At 41.4% G+C, this 19,092-nt stretch overlaps 1 protein-coding gene across 1 annotated transcript in view; it reads left to right on the top strand.

Annotated features, from left to right (window-relative positions):
• Positions 1-16,826, top strand: part of nalcn (sodium leak channel, non-selective) — a 271,182-nt gene extending 254,356 nt beyond the window's left edge. The window contains exons 40-46 of the mRNA XM_064975662.1: positions 6,464-6,596; positions 8,445-8,560; positions 9,048-9,205; positions 9,459-9,609; positions 11,582-11,728; positions 12,102-12,213; positions 12,462-16,826. Of these exons, the coding sequence (XP_064831734.1) occupies positions 6,464-6,596; positions 8,445-8,560; positions 9,048-9,205; positions 9,459-9,609; positions 11,582-11,728; positions 12,102-12,213; positions 12,462-12,604 (960 nt within the window). The 3' untranslated portion in view covers positions 12,605-16,826. The remainder of the gene's footprint in view (positions 1-6,463; positions 6,597-8,444; positions 8,561-9,047; positions 9,206-9,458; positions 9,610-11,581; positions 11,729-12,101; positions 12,214-12,461) is intronic.
• Positions 16,827-19,092: the final 2,266 nt, after the last annotated feature.

Raw genomic sequence — 19,092 nt, 5'->3', positions numbered from 1 at the left:
GGACGCCAGACCATAACTGTGCTCATGGGCAGTCCTCTGATTTAGTTAACCTATCTAGTGCAGCGGAAACCCTCAACAACTTTTTTTAAATTGATAACATTCACACATTAACAAGTCCAATACAGCAAATGAAAGATAAACATCTTGTTAATCTACCCATCATGTCCGATTTTTTTTAAAATGTTTTACAGCGAAAACACAACATATATTTGTTAAATCACCACCGAATCAAAAAAAAACACAGCCATTTTTCCCAGACAAAGATAGTCACAAACGCAGAATTAGAGATAAAATGAATCACTAACCTTTGATAATCTCCATCAGATGACACTCATGACATCATGTTACACAAGACATTTATGTTTTGTTCGATAATATGCATATTTATATCCACAATTCTCGGTTTACATTGACGCCATGTTCAGAAATGCCTCCAAAGTATCAGGAGTATTTACAGAGAGCTACGTCAGATAACAGAAATACTCATCATAAACTTTGACGAAAGATACATGTTTTACATATAATTAAAGATACACTGGTTCTTAATGCAACCGCTGTGTCAGATTTTTTTTTAAACGTTACGAAAAAAGCATACCATGCAATAATCTGAGACAGCGCTCAGAAGTAACAACATTTCTCCGCCATGTTGGAGTCAACAGAAATATGAAATTACATCATAAATATTCCCTTACCTTTGGTGATCTTTCATCAGAATGCAGTGCAAGGAGTCCTGGTTCCACAATAAATCGTTGTTTTGTTCCATAATGTCCATTACTAGTGTCCAATTAGCTTCATTTGCTACCAGGTTTAGCTCACATGCCCAAAAGCTAGCGCTGGTCTAGGCGAACTCGGACGAAAACTTCAAAAAGATATATTCCAGGTCGAATAAACTGGTCAAACTAAGTAGAGAATCAATCTTCAGGATGTTATTTTCATATATATTCAATAATGTTCCAACCGGAGCATTTGTTTTTGTCTACAGAGTCATGGAACGCAGGCGATATCAACAGATAATTGCGCAACCTGGAAATGGCAGTCTGCCAGGCCAGTGACTCATTCCCCTCCCATTCGGTCAAATATCACACTATGAGCTTCAGTCCACGTTCTACTGAATGCTGACATCTAGTGGAAGGTGTAGGAAGCGCGAACAGATCCATATCTTGTTTGGATGTGAATAGGCGATGACTTCAAATTAGACCAGCCTTCAGAATTTCCACTTCCTGTTTGGAAGATTGCCTGCCCTATGAGTTCTGTTATACTCACATACATAATTCAAACCGTTTTAGAAACTTCAGTGTTTTCTATCCAATAGTAATAATACTATACATATATTAGCATCTAGGACAGAGTAGGATGCAACCAAAGTGAAAATGCTGACCCCTATCCCTAACAGATTTCTACCCATCGTGTCCGATTTCCAAAATACTTTACAGCTATAGCACAACATTATGATTATGATTATGTTAGATCACTGCCAAGTCGAAAAAAACACAGCCATTTTTACAGCCAAAGAGAGGAGTCACAAAAAGCAGAAATATAGATAAAATGAATCACTAACCTTTGATGATCTTCATCAGATGAAACTCATGGGACTTCATGTTACACAATATATGTATGTTTTGTTCGATAATGTGCATATTTATATCCAAAAATCTCAGTTTACATTGGCACCTTACGTGCAGTAATGTTTTGATTCCAAAACATCTGGTGATTTTAGCAGAAATACTCATAATAAACATTGATAAACGATACTAGTGTTATTCACAGTATTAAAGATAGACTTCTCCTTACTGCAACCGCTGTGTCAGATTTCAAAAAACTTTACGGAGAAAGCATAATCTGAGAACAGCGATCAGAACCCAAAATAGCCAGAGGAATAGCCGCCATTTTGGAATCAACTAAGTTAGAAACAACACCATAAATATTCACTTACCTTTGATGATCTTCGTCAGAAGGCACTCCCAGGAATCCCAGTTTGACAATAAATGACTGATTTGTTCCATAAAGTTCCATCATTTATGTCCAAATAGCCACTTGTTGTTAGCGTGTTCAGCCCAGTAATCCATCTTCATGAGGTGTAAGCATTTCATCCAGACAAAAACTCGAAAAGTTCCGTTACAGTCCTTTAGAAACATGTCAAATGATGTATGGAATCAATCGTTGGGATGTTTTTAACAGAATTCCTTTGTCTTCAGAAAAGGCACTGGAACGAGAGGTAACTCTGTCGGGAGCGCTCATCATGAGACCAAGGCTCTCTGCCAGACCACTGACTCAAACAGGTCTCATGAGCCCCTCCTTTATAGTAGAATCCTCATTCAACTTTCAAAAGACAGTTGACATCTAGTGGAAGCCCTAGGAAGTGCAACCTCATACATATCTCAATGTGTACTCGGTAGGCAAAAGCTTTGAAAAACTACAAACCTCAATGTCCCACTTCCTGGTTGGATGTTTGTCAGGTTTTTGCCTGCCATATGAGTTCTGTTACACACAGAGACATCATTCAAACAGTTTTAGAAACTTCAGAGTGTTTTGTTATCCAATACTAATAATAATATGCATATATTTGCATCTGGGACAGAGTAGGAGGCAGTTCACTCTGGGCACGCTATTCATCCAAAAGTGAAAATGCTGTCCCCTATCCCAATAAGGTTACATTCCAAAGGGAATTGGAGTTTCCTTCATTAAACAGTCCAAAATAACATTACACAATTTCACAAACAGTATCATCCTCACTGATTCATCTTATACAACAATTAGATGTAAGCCTCATATCTGAGACTATTGTATAAACAGCATTATGGTAATGTGGCCGTATTGTCTCCCATGAGTTTCACAAAATTGTACCAAACGGACCAGTTCGTAGCTGGATCCTCCACCAATATTCTATACCGATAAACTATCCTCCAGGAATTTACGACCTGAGGTCGCAGCAGCCTGAGTGTAGGAGACAGAGAGAGGGGGATGGTGCTCGCTATACCCAAAGAGGGCAACGTCATGACAGTGTTGTGTAATGAGGAGAAACCAGACTCTGCACTTGGCGCATTTATGAAATTGCTTATTCCAGTTACTAATAAGCATGCACCCTTTAAGACATTTACTGTAAAAACTGTTAATCCCTGTGGATTGTTGAGGAATTTAAAAATGGTATGGTTGAGCGGGATGAGGCAAAAGGAATGGCAAATAAGTCTGGCTGCACAACCTATTGGCAAAAGTATTGCAAATTGACAAATCATGTGATTAAACTGAATAAAAAGAAGAAGAAACTACACTAAGAAACAAAGATAAATTATTTAAAGAATGATGGTAAAATTCTTTGGGGCACCTTAAATACATTTGGGTCAATAAGGCAAACTTAGCTCCATCATTCATTGAATCAGATGGCTCATTAATCATGAAACCCACTGATATTGCCAATTACTTTAATAATTTTTTCATTGGCAAGATTAGCAAATGTAGGCATGAAATGACAGCAACAAACGCTGACACTACACATCCAAGTATAACTAACAAATTATGAAAGACAAGCATTGTAATTTTAAATTCAGTAAAATTAGTGTGGAACACGTGAAAAAATGATTTTTGTCTATCAACAATAACAAGCTGGATGAAAAATACTGAGGATAATAGCGGACAATATTGCCACTACTATTTGCCAGAAATTGATAATAAAAAGATTGTGGGAGCTATTTTGTTAGACTTCAGTGCAGCTTTTGACAATATCGATCATAGTCAGCTGCTGGAAAACGTATGTGTTATGGCTTTACACCCCCTGCTATATTGTGGATAAAGAGTTACCTGTCTAACAGAACACAGAGGGTGTTCTTTAATGGAAGCCTCTCCAACATTATCCAGGTAGAAACATGAATTCCCCTGGGGCAGCTGTCTATGCCCCTTACTTTTTTCAATCTAATGACAATCTAATGACATGCCGCTGGTTTTGAGTAAAGTGTGTCTATGTATGCGGATGACTCAACACTTTACACGTTGACTACTACAGCAACTGAAAAGACTGAAGCACTTAACAAAGAGCTGCAGTTAGTTTCAGAATGAGTGGCAAGGAATAAGGTAGTCCTAAACATTTCAAAAACTAAAAGCATTGTATTTGGGACAAATCATTCACTATACACTAAACCACAACTTATTTCTGTAGTAAAGTATGTGGAAATTGAGCAAGTTGAGGTGACTAAACTGCTTGGAGTAACCGTCAGGGTCAAAAATGTTTGACACAACAGGAGCTAAGGTGGTGAGAAGTTTTACCTTAAAACGTGCTGCTCTGCCTTTTTAACAGCAATATCCCCAAGGCAGGACCTGCAGGCCCTAGTTTTGTCTAGTTTTGTCTCACCTGGACTACTCTTCAGTAATGTGGTCAGGTGGCACAAAGAGGGACCTCTGAAAACAACAATTGGCTCAGAACAGGGCAGCATGGCTGGCGAGATTGTCAGGAAAGATTGACTTCATCACTACTTGTTTTTGTACGAAGTGTTAACATGCTGAATGCACTGAGCTGTCTGTTTGAACTACTAGCACACAGCTCAGAAACCCATGCATACCCTACAAGACATGCCACCAGAGGTCTCTTCACAGTCCCCAAGTCCAGAAAAGACTATGGAAGGCGCACACTACTACATAGAGCAATGGCTACATGGAACTCTATTCCACAGTACTACATAGAGCAATGGCTACATGGAACTCTATTCCACATCGGGTTGCTGATGAATCAGATAAAAAAACAGATAAAATACACCTTATGGAACAGTGGAGACTGTAAAGAGAGACACATACACATGATAAGACACGCACTCTACACACACGTACACATGGATTTTGGATTGTAGATATGTGGTAGTAGAATGGTGGCCTGAAGGAACACACTTATTTTTTTGTGAAAAGTGTTATGAAATGTAATGTCATGTAATATTTTAAATTGTATATACAGTGCATTCGGAAAGTATTCAGACCCCTTGACTTTTTCCACATTTTGATACGTTACAGCCTTATTCTAAAATTTATTTTAAAAATCAATTCTCATCAATCTACGCACAATGACCCATAATGACAAACCAGAAACAGGTTTTAGAAATGTTTGCTCTTTGATCAAAAATACAAAACTGAAATACCACATTTACATAAGAATTCAGACCCTTTTACGCAGTACTTGAACCTTCAGTACCTTCGGCAGCGATTACGGCCTCAAGTCTTCTAGGGTATGACGCTGACAAGCTTGGCACACCTGTATTTGGGGAATTTCTCCCATTCTTCTCAGCAGACCGTCTCAAGCTCTGTCAGGTTGGATGGGGAAGGTCGCTGCACAGCTATTTTCAGGTCTCTCCAGAGATGTTCGATCTGGTTCAAGTCCGGGCTCTGGCTGGGCCACTCAAGGACATTCAGAGACTTGTCCCTATGCCACTACTGTGTTGTCTTGGCTGTGTGCTTAGAGTCCTTGTCCATTTGGAAGGTGAACCTTCACCCCAGTCTGAGGTCCTGAGCACTCTAAAGCAGGTTTTCATTAAAGGTCTCTCTGTACTTTGCTCCGTTCATCTTTCCCTCAATCCTGACAAGTCTCCCAGTCCCCGCTGTTCTGTGCAGGGAGTAATACACAGTGTTGTACAAGATCTTCAGTTTCTTGACAATTGCTTGCATGTAATAGCCTTCATTTCTCAGAACAATAATAGTTTTATTGCTTCTTTAATCAGGACAACAGTTTTCAGCTGAGCTAACATACTTGTAAAAGGGTTTTCTAATGATCAATTATCCTTTTAAAATGATAAACTTGGATCAGCTAACACAACGTGCCATTGGAACACAGGAGTGATGGTTTCCAGCTACAATAGTCATTTACAACATTAGCAAGGTCCACACTGTATTTCTGATCAATTTGATGTTATTTTAATGGACAAAAATGTGATTTTCTTTAAAAAAAAACAAGGACATTGACCCCAAATTTTTTAACTGTAGTGTACATGAAGAGCACACTTCTCCGGCGTGCCAGTAGACATTGAAGGTGAGCATTTGCCCACTGAAGTTTGTTTTACGACGCTGAACTGCATGTCAGGTCAAGACAAGGTGCACTTGTGTAATGATCATGCTTGTTGATATGCAACACTTGTCAGGTGGATGGATGATCTTGTCAAATGAGAAATGCTCACTAACAGAGATGTAAAGAAATTTGTGCACAAAAGTTGAGTGAAGTCAGGTTTTTGTGGGTATAAGTTCGGTTATATTTTATTCCAGCTCATGAGACCAACACTTTACATGTTGCGTTTATATTTTTGCTCAGTAAATATAACAATATATGCCATTTAGCAGACAGTGTTATCCAAAGCGACTTGCGTGCATACATGTTCATAACGTTGGCCCCATCATAGTTAGATAATTAAATATATTTCAATTCTTTCTGTGGGTTCACGTTGTAGTATGGGGTCTCATGTTGATAACACCGTGTTTGGGATGTTCCGCTCCTCAGGTGCAGCCTCCATTCTGTACCCCCGATAAGCATCGCTACTGGGAGACGGACTGTGGGAACTACGCAGGGGCACTCATCTACTTTTGCTCCTTCTATGTCATCATTGCTTACATCATGCTTAACCTCCTTGTGGGTAAGTGTGTGTGTGCCCTAATCATATAAGCTTGACTTTGACTTTGAATAAATCCTTTCCAAATGGGGTGTGTGTGCGAGCGTGCATGCGTGTGCGTAAGCCACTCATGCAAAGGACAATTTCCTGTATCATCGTTCAGGCCCATATTTCATTTCCTGTGGTACGAGACGTGTGTGACTGTCTCATAAAGCACAATAAACAGTTTAATCTCTTAATCTCTCCCCATGACAGTTTAGCACTGTTATTACTGACCTCATCATCAAACCTTGCCATGCAGAAATCTGGGTCCACCTGTGTGTGCGTGTGCGTGTGCGTGTGAGTAAGGACAGTGACACAGTCTAAATGAATGTCAGGGGTGTTTAGGAAGTGAGCCAACATCAACTCTAGCTCTCCATCTCCCTCTGAATATGATCTGGCATATACAGTGGGGCAAAAAAGTATTTAGTCAGCCACCAATTGTGCAAGTTCTCCCACTTAAAAAGATGAGAGAGGCCTGTAATTTTCATCATAGGTACACTTCAACTATGACAGACAAAATTAGAAAGAAAATTACAGGCCTCTCTCAAAAAAGGATTTTTAATGAATGTATTTGCAAATTATGGTGGAAAATAAGTATTTGGTCAATATCAAAAGTTTATCTCAACACTTTGTTATATACCCTTTGCTGGCAATGACAGAGGTCAAACGTTTTCTGTAAGTCTTCACAAGTCTTCACACACTGTTGCTGGTATTTTGGCCCATTCCTCCATGCAGATCTCCTCTAGAGCAGTGATGTTTTGGGGCTGTTGCTGGGCTCTCTCATCTTTTTAAGTGGGAGAACTTGCACAATTGGTGGCTGACTAAATACTTTTTTGCCCCACTGTATATATATCGTTGTGGTTTTATGGACTGTGTCTGTTAGAGCAACTTGTCCCTTCGATGCCTACAGTGCTTGATGCTGTTAGTGTTGTAGGGAAATGGCTATGTATAACATTTCACCAGTCACCAATCATTCACAATCCATTTACTGAAGGCTATAAACATCTAATTGCAGGTGCCATTAGCGAAGCCCATGTATGGTTCTTCGACCTCTGCAATGCTAGTTGGAGAATATGCCATGAAAGGTGTTGTTCCCCAGAAAGAAAAACAAGAATTGATGCTAGAGAACTAACAAAGGGTCACTGACAATAACCAAAAGTGTGGTTTTAAGAGAGGTTCTGAAAGACACTCATGGGGGTATCCACTGAAAGTTGACTAGCAGCAACTGGGACCTAAAAGACATGAGCGCCCACTAAATTTGCCCAAAAAGAGGCCAACAAAAGAAATAACACACACCAAACTTAGAAGCAAACCAAAAAGTGGAACAAAAGAAAAACAGGGAAGATCTGATAAAGGATTGTTGGTCTAGGAAATCACATTTGGAGAGCCAACTAAAGGTGTTAACCCTCCACGTTTCTCAAGACCACTGGAGCACTGAACAAGCCACTCTTAAATAGAACCTGGGCCAGCAAGGTAAAGCATCTTTCCACTAACGAGATGACCAACCAGAACAGGTATAATATATTCTGACTAACGAGGTGACACCAGTGAGTGCGCCCCACGTGCTAATGTGCTAGCATCCAACTTCGAAATATAAATGGATAAGCCAGATCCTGTAACAATGGTGATAAATCAAAATCAGTAAACATAACTGGAGCCATCTCTTCAGTTTTTAATGTGTAAAAGTCAGTATGGTAGCAAATTCTAGGTGTAAATAACTCTTGCATGAGATGTCATTGTTGTGTCCCAGACATATCTGCTGCATGTAAGTATACTACATTGAAATGTTCAGACATGTGAGATAACCCCAGATATGTGTGTGTTTTGCAGCCATCATCGTGGAGAACTTCTCTCTCTTCTACTCCACTGAGGAGGACCAGCTACTGAGCTACAACGACCTCCGACACTTTCAGATTATCTGGAACAATGTGGATGACAAGAGAGAGGTGAGAGAGAGAGGGAGGGAACCTTGTGGTGAGGTAAGGTTTGGAAGTGGAGGAAAGCTGGAGAGATGGAGGGAGAGTGAGAGAAAGGAGAGGTACAGAGAGAGCAGGAGAAACCAACTGATATGATATGGAAGAAACCATTTGGAGACGCAAGGGTTGGAAGTGGAGAAGAGCTGGAGAGATGGATGGAGGGAGAGTGAGAGAAAGGAGAGATACAGAGAGAGCGGGAGAAACCAGTCTGATATGATAGGGAAGAAACCATGTGGAGACGCAAGGGTTGGAAGTGGAAAAGAGCTGGAGAGATGGATGGAGGGAGAGTGAGAGAAAGGAGAGATACAGAGAGAGCAGGAGAAACCAGTCTGATATGTTAGGGAAGAAACCATGTGGAGACGCAAGGGTTGGAAGTGGAGAAGAGCTGGACGGATGGAGGGAGCGAAAGAAAGAAAAGTCTGGACAGGTGGGGTGACCTTTATCCACTCCCTCTCAGGGAGTGATCCCAACATCGCGGGTGAAGTTCCTGCTGCGTCTGCTGAGGGGCAGGCTAGAGGTAGACCTGGATAAGGACAAGCTGCTGTTCAAACACATGTGCTATGAGATGGAAAGGCTGCACAACGGAGGGGACGTCACCTTCCACGACGTGCTCAGGTGACAATAGCACACACACATAGACACACTAAACACACATGCATAATACTAATATAGTTTTTTTGTGTGGGGGGGGCTGTATTGTTTCCCACAGTGTGTTTTCATATTTTTCTGTAGACCTATTTTGTTATTGTAAAACATTATATAGTTGTCATTTATTAGGATGTATTTTAGCCCACAGTTACGTATAGAGTGCTCATCTATTCATTCTTCTACCATTCTTTCGCTTCAATGTCCTCCTGTGTTTCTGTAGTATGTTGTCATACCGTTCAGTGGATATCAGGAAGTCTCTACAGCTGGAGGAGCTGCTGGCTAGAGAGCAGCTGGAGTACACTATAGAAGAAGAGGTCGCCAAGCAGACCATACGCATGTGGCTCAAGAAGTGCCTCAAACGCATCCGTGCTGTAAGAGATCCAAACATTAAGAACACCATACTTTATTGACTTGCACCCCCCCTCCTCCTCCTTTTGCCTTAAGCACAGCCTCAATTCGTCCGGGCATTCCTCAGGGATGCTGGCCCATGTTGACTCCAATGCTTTCCACAGTTGTCAAGTTGGCTGGATGTGCTTTGGGTGGTGGATCTTGTAGTGACACTTTTTTGATTACTCTATGATTCCATATGTGTTATTTCATAGTTTTAATGACTTCACTATTATTCTACAATGCAGAAAATAGTACAAATAAAGAGAAACCCTGGAATGAGTAGGTGTGTCCAAAAGTTTGACTCGTACTGTGTATATACAGTATATATTATAATTTTTCCAACAATTGTTTACAGACAGATTATTTTACTTATAATTCACTGTATCACAATTCCAGTGGGTCAGAAGTTTACATACACTAAGTTGACTGTGCCTTTAAACAGCTTTGAAAATTCCAGAAAATTATGTCATGGCTTCAGAAGCTTCTGATAGGCTAATTGACATAATTTGAGTCAATTGGAGGTGTACCTGTGGAAGTATTTCAAGGCCTACCTTCAAACTCAGGGCCTCTTTGCTTGACATCATGGGAAAATCAAAGGAAATCAGCCAAGACCTCAGAAAAACATTGTAGACCTCCACAAGTCTGGTCGCGTTCATACTTTGGTGCAAAAAGTGCAAATCAATCCCAGAACAACAGCAAAGGACCTTGTGAAGATGCTGGAGGAATCAGGTACAAAAGTATCTATATCCACAGTAAAACGAGTCCTATATTCACATAACCTGAAAGGCCGCAGGGCAAGGAAGAAACCACTGCTCCAAAACCGCCATAAAAAAGCCAGACTACAGTTTGCAACTGCACATGGGGACAAAGATCATACTTTTTGGAGAAAGGTCCTCTGGGCTGATGAAACAAAAATAGAACTGTTTGGCCATAATGACCATCGTTATGTTTGGAGGCCGAAGAACACCATCCAAACCGTGAAGCACGGGGGTGGCAGCATCATGTGGTGGGGGTGCTTTGCTGCAGGAGGAACTGGTGCACTTCACAAAAGAGATGGCATCATGAGGTAGGGAAATGATGTGGATATATTGACGCACCATCTCAAGACATCAGTCAGGAAGTTAAAGCTTGGTCGCAAATGGATCTTACAAATGGACAATGACCCCAAGCATACTTCTAAAGTTGTGGCAAAATGGCTTAAGGACAACAAAGTCAAGGTATTGGAGTGGCCATCACAAAGCCCTGACCTCATCCTATAAAACATTTGTGGGCAGAACTGAAAAAGCGTGTGCAAGCAAGGAGGCCTACAGACCTGACTCAGTTACACCAGCTCTGTCAGGAGGAATTGGCCAAAATTCACCCAACTTATTGGGACGCTTGTGGAAGGTTACCCAAAACATTTGACCCAAGTTAAACAATTTAAAGCCAATGCTAACAAATACGAATTAAGTTTATGTAAACTTCTGACCCACTGGGAATGTGATGAAAGAAATAAAAGCTGAAATAAATCATTCTCTCTACTATTATTCTGACATTTCACATTCTTCAAATAAAGTGGTGACCCTAACTGACCTAAGACAGGGAATTGTGAAAAAACTGAGTTTAAATGTATTTGGCTAAGGTGTATGTAAACTTCCGACTTCAACTGTATATACACACACAAACACACACCAAGTGAGTTGATTGTTCTTGTGGACTTACTGCTTTGTGCTGTAAGGTGTTTTGTGAGGACCCACTGCACTCGCTCTCCTACAGTAACAGCAACATTCATGCTTGAAGGAACTGCCAATTGTTCTGTTTCGTTTTGTGAGGATCCACTCCCCTGTCACTTCCCCTACAGAATACACAGAAGTCATGTTTGCATACACTGTTCCATAGCTTTTGTGGTTTGTTCTGTGCTGTATAGTGTCCTTTGAGGACTCTCTTTTTGAGGACTCTCTCTCTCTGCTACAGAAGCAGCAGCAGTCGTGCAGCATCATCCACAGCCTGAGAGAGAGCCAGCAGCAGGAGCTCAGTCGCTTCCTCAACCCCCCCAGCATACAGACCACCCTGCCTAGTGAGGACATCAACGCTAACCAGGACCATTCAACACAGCCAGAGGTACACACACGCGCGTACACAACCACACACACACACAACCACACACACACACACACACACACACACACACACACACAACCACACACACACAACCACACACACGCACACACAACCACACACACACACACACACACACACACAACACACACACACACACACACAAACATTAATTGAACCACACGCTCCTCACACCAGCAAGATGGATAAGATGGTAGAGTTTCTATGTTAAGGTTTCCTGTACAGTCTGTAGTAGGTACTCATATGCCAGGTAATAAACTCGCAGTACAATTTTTTGGGTGAATGCTCATAACAGGAAATTATACAATGTTTCATACATGTATTATAAAACTTTTCTACACCTACCTACCTGTAGTTGAGTGGTCTCCAACAGCTGCTGAGTCCTACTCTGTCAGACCGTGGGGGATACAGACAGGACTCCTCAGAACGCCCTCAGAGGAAACTGGGACAGTGGAGACTACCTGCAGGTCAGTCACGTTTGTGTATGTGCGCTCGTGTGTGTGTGTGTGTGTGTGTGTGCGTGTGTGTGTGTGTGTGCAGTGTCAACAACGATCAACTCTGTGCTCACGAAACCAATGTGACTGACCAGTGTCAATGTGTGTCGAACCATGTCATCTGCATGACTAAAGCCTAGGAATCTAGAAAAATAACATTGGAGCAATGCTGTATGCCAACAGATTCTCACATACTGTCTCTTCACTCTCTATCTGTCCAGGTCGTACCAGTGTCAAGTCCATGGTGTGTAAGATGAACCCTGTGAGTGACGAAGCCTCCTCGGGTTCAGAGGTCAAGAAATGGTGGACGCGTCAGCTGACCGTTGAGAGTGACGAGAGCGGTGATGACCTCATAGATATTTAAAGGGGAAACTCAGAAAATTCAACCATGCTCACATATCGAACGAGAACTAGGATAGACAACTATAGCTCTGAGCACTCAGTGTCAACACAGTACTCTGGTGGTTGAAACGTTTCTTGAAACGTTCTTTCAAGGTTTTTTCAAGCATATCCCATTCATACTTGACTGATTGGAGAAGTGACAGCGTGGACATCCTCCTCGCAAGTCTCTCCATCAGCAGCCATCTTACATCTGTGGGACGTTATGATCAGTTTTTTCTCAAAATGGTGGCTTGTGGACACAGGAAAATGTCTCTTGGTTTGCAGTTAAGGCCATTTCAAGAACGTTGATTGTTAGAAACAACGCTTTAGCTGTTTGGTTTAAAGACTGTATATGAATGTACAAAGCCAATCCCATGACACCATTAATTCCTATGTGAAGACTCAATAGCCCATTAGAAGCCCAAAAAGTCAGTTAAGATGGCGTCTATAGAATACATAACATACGCAGTTTGAGCTACTCCAGGAAGTGATATTGCAGGCTAGCTCAGTGCTTCCTCATCTCATTGAGTATCAATGTTAAAGTCCGACCGGGATACTGCAGGCTGCAATTTGCAACTAAAACGAGGCAACAATAAACAAGTCGTCCCCCTTGGGCCAATCCGTGTAATTTTGTAAGTGATGGATCTGTATGGAAAGACTCATCATTCACCCAAGTTTTATCAAAATCGGGCAAGTGGTATCTGAGGTTTTGTGTGTGACTTATGCACGTACACTTGATTACTACAGTGCACCCTTTGGCCAATTAGTGTAATTTTGGAAATGGTGGATCTATGTAGCAAGACGCATCATTCACCCAAGTTTAGTCAAACTCGTGCCAGTGGTGTCTGATAAATTGTGTGGGTAAGCTAGACTCATATCCCTGAGCATGGGTGCCACATTTAATCACTTAGTCAAACAGATCAAGAGATATAAACATGTACCTGTTATTGCGCCACCGTGTAGTCGATATGATTGTTCTTGCATATGCTGAGTTTAAACAGTGGTACATGTGTACCAAATATTGTTACAATACGGATATCCTTAACTGATTTAAATGCATTTATGTGCCAGACCATGCCAGTGTGAATGTTTATTGGTCAATAGCGGCCAAGTTGTTTTAGGTACTAGTCTGGAAAGGAATGTGTTGAGGGACCTTTTCCCAATGATGCCACATATCAAGTTTTGTGCAGATCGGTCATTCGGTGCTTGAGGAGTAGCGTTTTAAGGTCAAGTTTCTTGCAGATCGGTCATTCGGTGCCAGAGGAGTCACGTTTGAAGGTCAAGTTTCGTGCAGATCGGTCATTCGGTGCTTGAGGAGTAGCGTTTTAAGGTCAAGTTTCCTGCAGATCGGTCATTCGGTGCCAGAGGAGTCACGTTTGAAGGTCAAGTTTCGTGCAGATCGGTCATTCGGTGTCTGAGAAGTAGCGTTTTAAGGTCAAGTTTCGTGCAGATCGGTCATTCGGTGCCAGAGGAGTCACGTTTGAAGGTCAAGTTTCGTGCAGATCGGTCATTCGGTGCCTGAGGAGTAGTGTTTTAAGGTCAAGTTTCGTGCAGATCAGTCATTCGGTGCCAGAGGAGTAGCGTTTTAAGGTCAAGTTTCATGCAGATCGGTCATTCGGTGCCAGAGGAGTAGCGTTTTAAGGTCAAGTTTCGTGCAGATCGGTCATTCGGTGCCAGAGGAGTAGCGTTTTAAGGTCAAGTTTCGTGCAGATCGGTCATTCGGTGCCAGAGGAGTCACGTTTGAAGGTCAAGTTTCGTGCAGATCGGTCATTCGGTGCCAGAGGAGTCACGTTTGAAGGTCAAGTTTCGTGCAGATCGGTCATTCGGTGCCTGAGAAGTAGCGTTTTAAGGTCAAGTTTCGTGCAGATCGGTCATTCGGTGCCAGAGGAGTCACGTTTGAAGGTCAAGTTTCGTGCAGATCGGTCATTCGGTGCCTGAGGAGTAGTGTTTTAAGGTCAAGTTTCGTGCAGATCAGTCATTCGGTGCCAGAGGAGTAGCGTTTTAAGGTCAAGTTTCATGCAGATCGGTCATTCGGTGCCAGAGGAGTAGCGTTTTAAGGTCAAGTTTCGTGCAGATCGGTCATTCGGTGCCAGAGGAGTAGCGTTTTAAGGTCACGTTTCGTGCAGATCGGTCATTCGGTGCCAGAGGAGTAGCGTTTTAAGGTCAAGTTTCGTGCAGATCGGTCATTCGGTGCCAGAGGAGTAGTGTTTTAAGGTCAAGTTTCGTGCAGATCGGTCATTCGGTGCCAGAGGAGTAGCGTTTTAAGGTCAAGTTTCGTGCAGATCGGTCATTCGGTGCCTGAGGAGTAGCGTTTTAAGGTCAAGTGTCGTGCAAATCGGTCATTCGGTGCCTGAGAAGTAGCGTTTTATGGTCAAGTTTCGTGCAGATCGGTCATTCGGTGCCTGAGGAGTAGAGTTTTAAGATCAGGTTTCGTGCAAATCGGTCATTCGGTGCCTGAGGAGTAGCGTTTTAAGGTCAAGTTTCGTGCAAATCGGTCATTCGGTGCCTGAGGAGTAGCGTTTAAATTTTTTTTCTCACAAAATTCTAAATTGAGGAAAATCCATCATGGCAGACCTTATGGCTCCCTGAGGCAAATATTTTCCTTGTGAGGAGCTATGTCCCGAATTTCATGACTTTAGGTCAAATGGGGTTAGCGGTGTGACCATTCAAAGATTGCATTTTCAATTGCTTGTTATAGCGCCACCATCTGGCCAATCAGTATAATTTTGTAAATTACTGATCTCTATGGCAAGATGCATCATTCAATAAGTTTTGTGCAAATCTGGCCAGTGCTGTTTGAGATATTGCATGTAGCAAACATACTACCAGACGGAGACAGATCCAGAGTCCCCCCTCCCCTTCCCGATTTCATCGTGGGGGTCATTTGTCTTCTGTGTGCAATTTTAAAACAATTGGTTCAAGGACACACATCTGGTGTAATAGAAGCAATTATTGGTACCATGATTGTCTTCACAAAGATTGCCCTTTTCCCATTCACTGTAAGCGGAGATCCTGTTTTCTGCAAACAATGCCTGCAGTATCGCGGTCGGCCTTGAACTTTGTGGCTTCAATGAGAGGGGGCAGTCGTTCTCCCCTGGTTTGGTGGCTCACAAGAACATCAAAAAAGGGTCAATGCCTCAATGCAGAGTTTGGGAACCACTGATTTTAGAGTCCCATTGACATCTGTGCTTTTCCATGTTGATGTTTTTCTATGCAGGAAGTTCTTATAGTGTCCATTAAACAGAACCTCTATGTGGTACCCTGTCACGACAACCTTTGATTAGCATCACTGTCCATTAAACAGAACCTCTATGTGGTACCCTGTCACGACAACCTTTGATTAGCATCACTGTCCATTAAACAGAACCTCTATGTGGTACCCTGTCACGACAACCTTTGATTAGCATCACTGTCCATTAAACAGAAGCTCTATGTGGTACCCTGTCACTACAACCTTTGATTAGCATCACTGTCCATTAAACAGAACCTCTATGTGGTACCCTGTCACGACAACCTTTGATTAGCATCACTGTCCATTAAACAGAACCTCTATGTGGTACCCTGTCACTACAACCTTTGATTAGCATCACTGTCCTTTTAGTTGTGAATGTCAGGGAGTGTTTATCGGTAAATACAAAATGAGAGTCATATAAATGATCAAGTCTACAAGCTACAGGACATTGTGTCATCTTGCTATTATATCGTTTTAGGAGATTATTTTATTACAATATAGCTATACAATACCACACCAAAACAATGGATACATATTAATTGTATGTTGTTGCTGTAACTTTAATTTATGAAATATGATGATTGAAATGCTTGAACTTTATAGATATAGTTCCGTGTCATTCCCCTGTTGTCTTTGTTAATTGTGCCTGTGTCTCTCCCAATCTCCAGTGTTTCATTGTACACTTACTGTCAGTTTGCTTATAACCACTTAATTCTATTCGAATCCAGGTTTCTTGTTCTGTAGTAGAACGACCCAAAGGAAAATAGTTATAATTACGGGGGAAAGGACATATGTTGGTACATGACTGTGAATGTTCTTTCAGATTAAATTAATTTATGTGTGGAATTGTGTGGGCAAAAATATCAGATATATTTTATAATCTATGGCATATAAATCCATTTTGGTTTGTTTGTACAGTATTGCATAATTTCAAATAAAGGCCTTTTGGCACCAACAGTGAGCTCCAAAAGTATTGGGACAGTGACATTTTTTGTTGTTGTTTTGGCTCTGTACTCCAGCACTTTGGATTTGAAATGATACAAATAATTTCATCCATATCAGGTGAACCGTTTAGAAATTACTCCACTTTATGTACATAGAAAAGGGGGATACCTAGTCAGTTGTACAACTGAATGCATTCAACAAAAATGTGGTTTTTTTTGCATTTAACCCAACCCCTTTGAATCAGAGAGGTGCGGGGGGGGCTACCTTAATCGACATCCACGCCATTGGCGCCCGGGGAGCAGTGAGTTGACAGCCTTGCTAAGGGGCAGAATGACATATTTTTACCTTGTCAGCTCGGGGGAATCGATCCAGCAACCTTTCGGTTACTGGCCCAACGCTCTTACCCGCCAGAAATTAATGGTAAATAATGTATTGTGTCATTTTGGAAATAATATACAAATAATCATTATTTGTAAATAATAATAGAATATGTGAATGCTACCATGATTACTGATAATCCTGAATGAATTGTGAATAATGGTGAGTGAGAAAGTTAGACTCTCATATCATACCCCCAATATTTTTTGAGGGGGTATGATATTTGTGCTTCTGTAGCTTTCTCTAACATCATTATTCACAATTAATTCAGGATCATCTATAATCATGGTAGCATTCACGTTAATGTAGAAGTGTAGAAACATATTCTGTTCCTGTGACTACAAAATGACACTACATATTTACCATTCATTTCTATTAGGCACAAAATAATATGAAACCCAACCAAAACAAACAGCAAATGCATCCATCAAGTTTGTAGAGTCACAAACTTGATGTAATCATTGTGTGCTAGGAATATAGGACAAAATACTGAACTTTTCACTACTTTAATACAGATATGTGATTTTGTCCCAATACTTTTGGTTCCCTAAAATGGGAGGAATATGCACAAAAAGTGTTGTAATTTCTAAACTGCTAACCCAATATGGATGAAAATACCCTCAAATTAAAGCTGACATTCTGTGTTTTGAATAATTTAAAATCCAAAGTAGTAGGTGCCAAGCTCACCGGTTTGAGTCAAGAACTGCAACGCTGCTGGGCTTTTCACACTCAACAGTTTCCTGTGTGTATCAAGAATGGTCCACCACCCAAAGGACATCCAGCCAATTCGACACAACTGTGGGAAGCATTGGAGTCACAATGGGCCAGCATCCCTGTGGAACGCTTTTGGCACCTTGTAGTCGATGCCCTGACAAATTGAGGTGGTTCTGAGGGCGAAAGGGGGTGCAACTCAATATTACTGTTTTGTACACTCAGTGCCATTATTACCTTCACTTTATGAAGTATCTTATATTCTTATATAAAACATTAGGAAGGGGCAGCACTGCTAGGGTAGACAGTAGGTCTTTGTAGATAGAATGTGCTATTTGGTTAAAGGGGTAAATTGATCATCAAATAGAAAGGAGGAATAGGGCACTCTTCATATAAATTAAAATGCCTTTATTTGTATGGCATGTTCAGTGAAACAAAGATTTTTTGTAACTTTTATTTATCAGGGGTCCTGCAGCACCCCTACATCCCCCGACTATGTCTCATTGTCCATTTAAGCAGCATGCTCCTATCATTGATCTTGTCTGAGCCTGCCAGCACATGATGAGCTTTAAAAAATGTTTTTTAGCATGTTTTAATTCATCTAATAAAATCAATCAATCCATCATTCAGCTTTCTTAGCCTAGCATTTTGTGTACCAATATATCATTGCACTCTAACCTCTGAATCCCAAATCAGCCCCTAGTGTCTCCCCCCTAGGTACTTGTGTAGATCTGAGAGGATTTGATAGGTGTAAGAAATATGGTGTCAGCTCCATCTTGCCCTCTGATAGGCCAGGTGGAATATTTTCCATGTTTACGGACACCTATCCAATCCTGTCAGATCACCTTAAGTGCCTTTCATCTACAATCTAGATGGTAGGGGCTTTGGGTTGATTTGAGATAAGGGTACTTTTCACTAGGTATGTGGAGGAAGGCCAACATGACTTGTTTTGGCGTGAGCGTGTTTTGGTTCATGGGCCCTATTCACCTAATCTCTTTTCATGTACCTGGATGTATAAAGCATATCGGTATGAGGAAGAAGACAATTGAGTTGGTTAGCTAGGGGGATAGTTGAGAAGACGGATGCTCTTTTAACGGTTTTCAGAACACATCTGCAGCCAAACACTGCAGTGTTGACTGTTCCCTGCTATTTCCTTAGGTGACAGTGCCATCTGCTGGGTGGACGCTGTACTATTAGTTATTGAA

The sequence above is a fragment of the Oncorhynchus masou genome, chromosome 10 (genome assembly GCF_036934945.1).
Source record: "Oncorhynchus masou masou isolate Uvic2021 chromosome 10, UVic_Omas_1.1, whole genome shotgun sequence".
Lineage (NCBI taxonomy): Eukaryota > Metazoa > Chordata > Actinopteri > Salmoniformes > Salmonidae > Oncorhynchus > Oncorhynchus masou.
The sequence above is the reverse complement of the archived record's forward strand: the minus strand, read 5'-3'. Positions and strand labels throughout refer to the sequence as shown.